General features: G+C 21.4%; 1 protein-coding gene and 2 non-coding genes across 3 annotated transcripts; 1 reads left to right on the forward strand and 2 right to left on the reverse strand.

The window, feature by feature from the left end:
• Positions 1-1,196: 1,196 nt before the first annotated feature.
• LOC145831895 (uncharacterized) lies at positions 1,197-2,772 on the reverse strand. Its single transcript, XM_082939248.1, has 3 exons — positions 2,649-2,772; positions 2,328-2,414; positions 1,197-1,761 (listed from the first exon to the last, which is right to left on the reverse strand). The coding sequence occupies exons 1-3, from the start codon at positions 2,713-2,715 to the stop codon at positions 1,556-1,558; spliced, it is 360 nt and encodes a 119-aa protein (XP_082795374.1). The 5' UTR covers positions 2,716-2,772; the 3' UTR covers positions 1,197-1,555.
• Positions 2,773-6,237: 3,465 nt separating this feature from the next.
• Positions 6,238-6,311, forward strand: Trnan-guu (transfer RNA asparagine (anticodon GUU)). The gene has a single exon. It is a non-coding gene; the product is annotated as a tRNA-Asn (tRNA).
• Positions 6,312-7,886: 1,575 nt separating this feature from the next.
• Positions 7,887-7,960, reverse strand: Trnan-guu (transfer RNA asparagine (anticodon GUU)). The gene has a single exon. It is a non-coding gene; the product is annotated as a tRNA-Asn (tRNA).
• Positions 7,961-8,616: the final 656 nt, after the last annotated feature.

Genomic DNA, 8,616 nt, shown 5'->3' on the forward strand with positions numbered 1-8,616 from the left:
GTATTTAAAATAGTTTATGTTTTTTATATATTATGTTAGAAACACATTATAAAGCGAGTTTTTAAATTTTATTCGTTAAAGTTTAATACATGAAAACAATATTTAAAACTATACGGCATTTATATATATATATACATATTTATTTATTTTCTTTTTGTGACTCTAGCTTATACTTTTTATGATTTATGATTATTTTTTATGTTTAAATTTTACGACTATTTAAAAATATTAGGGGGTGTCTTCATAAGTTTTTTGAGGAATGTATAACTTTCTATAAAGATTATAGAGTTTTATTCTTAAACAATTAACTTTTACCTTTCCACAATCGTTTATTGTAATTAAAATAATTCAAGTCTTATATTTATTAACTAAATATTAGTTCAGATTTTGAATATAAAGATTCAATCATCTGGTGTAAAATTAAAGTTTTTTTTCTACAAACTGAATATTAATTCAATTTTGTTTAGTTTTTTAGACTGTTAAAACAATACTGAAAAGAATCCTTTAAAAAAAAACAGATTTATTTATTTACTAAACATGAACGAGTAAAGTAACTCATCTAAAAGTTTTAATTGAAATTTTTAATCCAGATAGTTCCGAGCTTTTTGCTAGATTTATATAAATTCAAGTTTCAAGTAAGTGAAGTTTTTAATTTTTAACGTCACAAGTACTTAGTGAGAAGCGTACTTAAAAGTTTAAGTTTGGTTAAAATACGGAAAAAACTGAGACTACAAAAACTAATTTGTTGTTTAATTTAAGATATTTTAATTGTGCACTTTTTAATTGTTATGTAGTTAGGCTATTTTTAACCATAAATATATTTATCTTACAATTAAGCTTTACTTACTTTAGTATTATTTATTACAGTAATACAATCAATACGTTAAACTATAAGAAACTTTATAAAAACAGTTTATCATTTTATCATTAAAATTTTATGTGTTTTATTTTGCAGTGAAAAGATTAAAAAGTCTATTTCTTTAGTATTTTCAACTATTTGTCAATACATCTACTTATTTGAAAATTTTTTTTGTTAAGAAAGCTGGCTAAATTTTCTTTTTTCTTTTTAATAAATTTTATTCAATGGGGATCGTTAAATTTACTTTTAAAAGTATTCTTACTTTGTTTTAACTTCATAAAGCTATATTCAGATATATAAAGTAATACAAACAGTTTTTTTTTTAGGTTTGTTTAATTACATGGCTTATGTTAAGTACAAGACATAAAAAAATCAAATACATAAGCAACGTTTTAAGTTTTATTTTTACAACAATTTTAAACAACCCTACAAGTTTTAAAAGTATGAGAAATTTTTCATGTTAGTGCTTATAAAACGTATTAATAAATTAAAAGTTCAAAAAATTGTCAAAGTAATTAAATAGTATTTAGCTTTAAATTACTGCATTATATTTAAAACTAATCAGTTAATATTAAAACTACGACTCATATAATTTTCTGATCTTATAGTCAAAAATTAGTTATAATACTTTTTATTTTTACTATTACATTAGATACTTAATAGAGCAAAACAACAAGAAATTAATTTTGTATAAATCTAATTCTTTTTCTTTTCCTTTCTTCGTTTTTTATCCTTTTGCTTCTCCTTTTTACCTTTTCGTTTCTGTTTTTTATCTTTTTGTTTCTGTTTTTTATCTTTTTGTTTCTTATCCTTTTTATCCTTATTAGTTTCTGCTTCTTGAGTTAATTTAAGAATTTGATTGTTTGATCCGCAACTAAACCTTTGTCTTAAGTAGCATTGACCTGATATGAATATATCTTTTTTAACAAAGTTGTTACTAGATAAAATTTGATTTATAACTTAATTAAAATTTAGTTGACAGGATGTTTAATCTACATTTTATAAATATAAAGTGTATTTTTTTTTTTAACTCACATGCTGAATATATATATATTTACTTTTATTTAAAATGTAACAGATTTATAAAAAACCATTTAAAAATATTTTTTTTTAATTTCAGCAAAAAAAATTGTGAACAATGATGTTTAAAACTATCATTAGTTATACTAAAACTTTAGTGGTTTTTTGTAAATTAAACGCTAAAAATTATACTTTTAAATTTTACAACTTTAATCGTTTAAGTTAAATAATTACTTAGTTTGTGTCTAGTACTATATTTAAAACTTTAATAGTTTAGTCTTTCGTATTCTTTAAATGTAATTTTGTTTTCACTGTGTTAAACTTAATTTTATAAATAAAAACTTAATCAAGGATTCGTATAGAAGAGATAAAGAAGACCTACATTGAAAAAGTAATATGAATGCATTTTAATAAACATTAATTTAAAATTAAATAAAAAACAACTTACCTTTATACTTCTTGTTTTTAAACTGTTCACAATTAAATGTAAATTGACCATTTCTGTTCCTTTCACATACATTTACCCTCTTTTTACCTTCAAAATTTTTTTGATAAAGTTAAATTTTTTATTAAACACATATCAAAATTAGAAAAAACTAAAAACAAATTATAACTAAAAGGTTTATGTTTTTAAAAAAACATTAATACATTAAGTAAGTAATATTGGTTATAACATTGTTTAAATTTTTAATTGTAGTAATAGCTTTGCAAAAAGGTAACAGCAAACAACTTTAATCGTCATTAATGTAATAACAAAAAATAAACTAACTTTTTCCTTGTGCATAAGTAGCACTCAAAGCTAACAAAATCAAGGCAACTGAAAAAAATAACCTCATGTTCGAAAGTAAAACAATAACAATGTTTCGAACTCAACTAGTTTCTTATTTCAAAGCAGCAACTGAACATATTATCTTTGAATACAGTTTTATATACTATAGTTTCTATTGCATCCATTAATGTCTTCAATCAGAAGAAAATAACTTTATTACGTCACAGGTATTACGTTAACGTACATCCGTTTTTAAACTTTGATCGATACAATTTTGTGTTAGTGAATTGAATACTTCTTTTGAGTATAGAAATATTAATCTAGAGCAGCGAATTTTTAAAACTTTAGTTTTTTATCCATCATTTTTATAGTGTAATCTATATTTAAGTTTTTATCGATAATATTACTAAAAATGTTTAAAGTAGAAGAAAACATACTTTTCAAAGTACAAAATAATAAATTTGCTAATATTTTTTATGTAAAATTGTGTTATCAAGTTTAGGTAATTTTTGAATTTTTTTTTTATAATTTTTATAAATATAGTTTATCACTAAAAAATAAACAGTTAAATTATTTTATTTAATTAAAATATATATACTTTAAAATGCTTTTTTTTAGTTCGTCAATTAATTTTTGTTGTTTAAACATAAAAAAACCTGTTATACTAAAGTTAGGTGAACCTAAAAACATTTTTTATTTTTCCATGTGATAAATAATTTGTAGTAGTAGTAATTATGAGTTCAAAAATAGCTTTATTGGCGTGATTGTTTTAACATTAAGTTTAAATCAAAGTTTCATTAATCTTTTGTATCGCAATTAACTAGATTTTATTTCAAAAAACTGTGATTTATAATATTTTATATTCTATTTATTGATGCGAAATATTATTTAAGCATAGGTTTAAAAGATAGCTTGAAAATACTGTAAGTATCTATAAACAATGTTGCTTTTATCTAATTTTGTAAATGTATGATTTTGTTATGATTTTGTAGAACTTGTAAACTTGTCATACGTTTTGTACTTTATTAACACATATATTTTACACTAAATATTTTAAGCACAATGATTTTAATCATAAAACAAAAAATACTACTATAAACTTTTATGTCGTGTAGAAGCTTTACTTAATGTAAACATATCTTTTTAAATGACGAAACTTAAAATAAAATTAAAGTCTATTTTATATTTTTGATAAACAGCTATTTTTAGTAACAGTAATAATGAAATTAAAAATAACTGCAGAGAATTGATCGAATAACGAGTTTATTTAGTATTGTAAAGTGTAATACAAAATTCCTGTTATCTCAAACTTCTATGCTTTTTTAACCAACTTTGTTTCAAAACAAAGATAAAAAACATCTTAAAGATATAAAATATAACATACCGATTAGATAATAAAATTTTTACGTTTGTCCATAAACAAACATATTTAATTTGTCTGAATAAAAAAACTTTTAATCATATTAAACATACTTAAAATACAAAAAGTGATTCATAGTAACCGTCATTATGACTTTAAAAACACTTTTATCGATGTGAATGGTTTTTAAATTTAAGTTTATTAAATTTTTTAATTGCACTAAAATATTTCATTAAATTTTTAGCGAAAAAATAATTAATTTGTTAGTTATTAGTAGTTTAAATACATAAAATACAACAAATATATATTTTTACTTTAGTATACTTTTAAAAGAAAAGTATTACTCTTAGATTGAGTGTTTTGTTTTAGTTTGTCACTTAAATTTTGTAAAAAGTCTAAAAGGAAATAGCACTTATTATAAGTTGACGCTGATTAAATATTATTTACCATTAATTTTAATAATAAATTTTTTTTTACTAATTAATTAAAACATTAAAGCAAAAAGTTGTAAGTTTTAAACTTTGCAGTAAAGCTTAACTCTAAAGTAGTTTTATAAAAACATCTTGAAAGCTTTTAACGTCATGAAAAAGCTGTTTGATTATTTATTTAATTGTTGTTACGAACACATCACGCCTATAATTCGTTGACAATTTAGCTAAAAATAAATGGTTAAGTCTAGTGTAAAATAAAAACATTTTTACAAATAATAAAATGAGGTCATATTTAACTTGTACTTTTGTTTTTGTGTTACGTATTAAGCTTTGTACTACTAATTCGTTTCTAAAAATAAATAATTTAATTTTGGAAAGGTTGTAAAAGTGTTTATATATTTTACAGTTAGGTCAAATTTAACTTGTTTAGTTTGTTTATTGTTTGTTTACAATTTACGTACCAAAATCTTTAAAATAGATAAAGAGCTATAATGAAAATAAATAATTTAATCACCTAAGAGCTCTTAATAAGCTAAAAATAATAAAAATGATACAAATAAACATAACAGACTTAGTCAGATTAGTTTAAACTAATGTTATAACGAGCTTTTTGTTTATATTATAAACACACAAAGTAATTATAAACCAAATTTATTTATGATGTGGGAAGATATAAAAAATTTTTTTTACTTATTCGTAAACATAGTAAATTCTAAATAAACACTTATATTTTATGTTTTGAAATATTTTTCGCTTTTTGTTTTAAAACATATTACTGACGCATTTCAATTAATACCATCTAAATAAATTGGAATTTTTACAGTTTGTGTTCATATCTAAAATCTATAGGTTTAACATGTTAATAAAATATTACATACTTTTTCAGTAAAAAGACATTTAAATATTTTTAGTTTTAATCATCAAACTTAAAATCAGTTATACTTAAATCTAAAATCAGTTTAAACTTAAATAACAAAATTAAAAGTTACAACTTATATTTTAATGTTTAGTAAAATAAGTTTATACACAATTTACATTACAAAACACATTTTATTTAAACCATTATGGTAAGTTAAACTAATTAACTTTATAATAAAAACTTCTTATACAAAAAAACTTCATTTTAAAATCTAGTCTATACAGTTTTATGTTACCTTTAAGAAACATAAGTTATATCAAACTGATTTTTATACTCTTAAGGAATATAACAAAAGTTGTATAGTTTTTTACAATTGATAATGAAGTATCTTTGACTTAAGTGAATTAAGTACAGGTCTTAAACTATACACTTTATGATTTACATAAGATACACTTTAAGTTATTTAGTATGTAAATTTACCAGACTTATTTTAAAATTAACTAATTTAAAATAAAAGTACAACTATGAATAAAAAAAATTAGAAATGTTGATGAATTTAATATTATTTCATGTACGTACAGTTATTGTTTAAATATGCATATAACTTTATTTTTTATACTCTGTTTTATGCTAAACATAGATAAGATACTTTCTAAGTATAACTCTTATTAAATTTTATTAAGTAAGTTATTTTTTTTTTAAACTTTTGTAAAAATATTTGTAATTGATTATAAATAAAATAAAATCATTTATAAGAAAATAATTAAGTATTAATCTAGTATTGTGTTACTGATTACAGTTAACTTACTTTTAAAATACATTTGTTGGTTTAATTAAAGTAGAGTATTTTAGCACATTGAAGTTTGTATAGATTGATTAGCTTACAACTTTGCTGTAATTAGTAAGGTTTATAAACGCAATATGTCAAAATTGCAACAAGTCTTCGTGGCGCAATCGGTTAGCGCGTTCGACTGTTAATCGAAAGGTTGGTGGTTCGAGCCCACCCGAGGACGCTTTTGTGATTTTTAATTTTATTTAATAAATAGTTGTCTTTTTATTAAATGCTTGGTTCATAAATTATAAATTTTAAATTTAAATAATATAGTTAAATTCTTTTAATATAATTTTCTCCTAAACAGATTATTTTTTTCTAAATACTGGTACATTAATAAAAACTAGTGGAATAATGTTGTTTGTGTTTTAGTAAAGTTTAAGCAGAAACTATAAGTTGTACAGTTACATAAGTTATTTCCTTGTTTAATTTCTACACTAGTTTACAGTATTTCATTTTAGTTTTACATAACATAATGTATTGCTAGGACTTGTGTTAGTCATTTTATATTTTAGCTTTTAAATAGATTTATGCAAGTTTTATATTTTATTCGCGACCGGTTTCGGTGGCAAGAGATTGCGATCTTTTCAAGCAAAAATAAAATATGAAACTGCATGTAACAATGTTAGTTAATTATACTGTTGTTTAAAAACTTCTTCATGCGTGAAGAATATAGACAAAAATAAAAATGTTGCATATTTCAAAATTCGAGCATATCAGAGTATATTTAGGTAAAATTGGTACTAGTTTTTAAAAAAAAGGATTGTATTAATATTAATATAATGAGTCAAAATAAAAAAACTGAATCCAGAGCTTTTCTTTAAAAAAAATTATAATAAGAATAATAAATTATTTATACTTTTTCTTAAAAAAAAAAATAATAATAATAAAATATTTATACCTTGAAATTTATCTAAATGAAATTAAGAATTGTCTAAAATTTGGTTTTAAGCCAAGAGTCAACAAAACATTAATAAAACTCAAAGTCGCTGAAGATTTCAAAATCTAATTTGTGTTAAGTTAACATAACAGTCAAAATTTAGACGGATTTAATGACTATCTAAAAAAAATTCTAAAAATTCATCTAAGTTGAATTAAGAACTGTTTAAAAAAACTTTTTTTCCAATATAAGTCAAATGTCAACAAAAAATCAATGAAAAAATCAATGAAAAAATCTAACTTTTTAAAAACTAGTATCAATTTTACCTAAATATACTCTGATATGCTCGAATTTTCAAATACGCAACATTTTTATTTTGTCTATATTCTTCACGCATGAGGAGTTTAAAAACAACAGTATAATTAACTACCATTGTTATATGCAGTTTCATATTTTATTTTTGCTTGAAAAGATCGCAATCTCTTGCCACCGAAACCGGTCGCGAATAAAATATAAAACTTGCATAAATCTATTTAAAAGCTAAAATATAAAATGACTAACACAAGTCCTAGCAATACATTATGTTATGTAAAACTAAAATGAAATACTGTAAACTAGTGTAGAAATTAAACAAGGAAATAACTTATGTAACTGTACAACTTATAGTTTCTGCTTAAACTTTACTAAAACACAAACAACATTATTCCACTAGTTTTTATTAATGTACCAGTATTTAGAAAAAAATAATCTGTTTAGGAGAAAATTATATTAAAAGAATTTAACTATATTATTTAAATTTAAAATTCATAATTTTTATGAACCAAGCATTTAATAAAAAGACAACTATTTATTAAATAAAATTAAAAATCACAAAAGCGTCCTCGGGTGGGCTCGAACCACCAACCTTTCGATTAACAGTCGAACGCGCTAACCGATTGCGCCACGAAGACTTGTTGCAATTTTGACATATTGCGTTTATAAACCTTACTAATTACAGCAAAGTTGTAAGCTAATCAATCTATACAAACTTCAATGTGCTAAAATACTCTACTTTAATTAAACCAACAAATGTATTTTAAAGTAAGTTAACTGTAATCAGTAACACAATACTAGATTAATACTTAATTATTTTCTTATAAATGATTTTATTTTATTTATAATCAATTACAAATATTTTTGCAAAAATTTAAAAAAAAAATAACTTACTTAATAAAATTTAATAAGAGTTATACTTAGAAAGTATCTTATGTATGTTTAGCTTAAAACAGAGTACAAAAAATAAAGTTATATGCATATTTAAATAATAACTGTACGTACATAAAAAAATATTAAATTTATCAACATTTCTAAAATTGTTTTTCATAGTTGTACTTTTATTTTAAATTAGTTAATTTTAAATTAAGTCTGGTAAATTTACATACTAAATAACTTAAAGTATATTTTTATGTAAACCATAAAATGTATAGTTTAAAGCCTGTACTTAATTCATTTAAGTCAAAGATACTTCATTAATAATTGTAAAAAACTATACAACTTTTCTGATATCCTTAAACAGTATAAAAATCAGTTTGATTGAACTTGTGTTTCTTTAAGGTAATTAAAAACT

The sequence above is a fragment of the Thalia democratica genome, chromosome 3 (assembly GCF_965202585.1).
Source record: "Thalia democratica chromosome 3, ktThaDemo2.hap1.1, whole genome shotgun sequence".
Classification (NCBI taxonomy): domain Eukaryota; kingdom Metazoa; phylum Chordata; class Thaliacea; order Salpida; family Salpidae; genus Thalia; species Thalia democratica.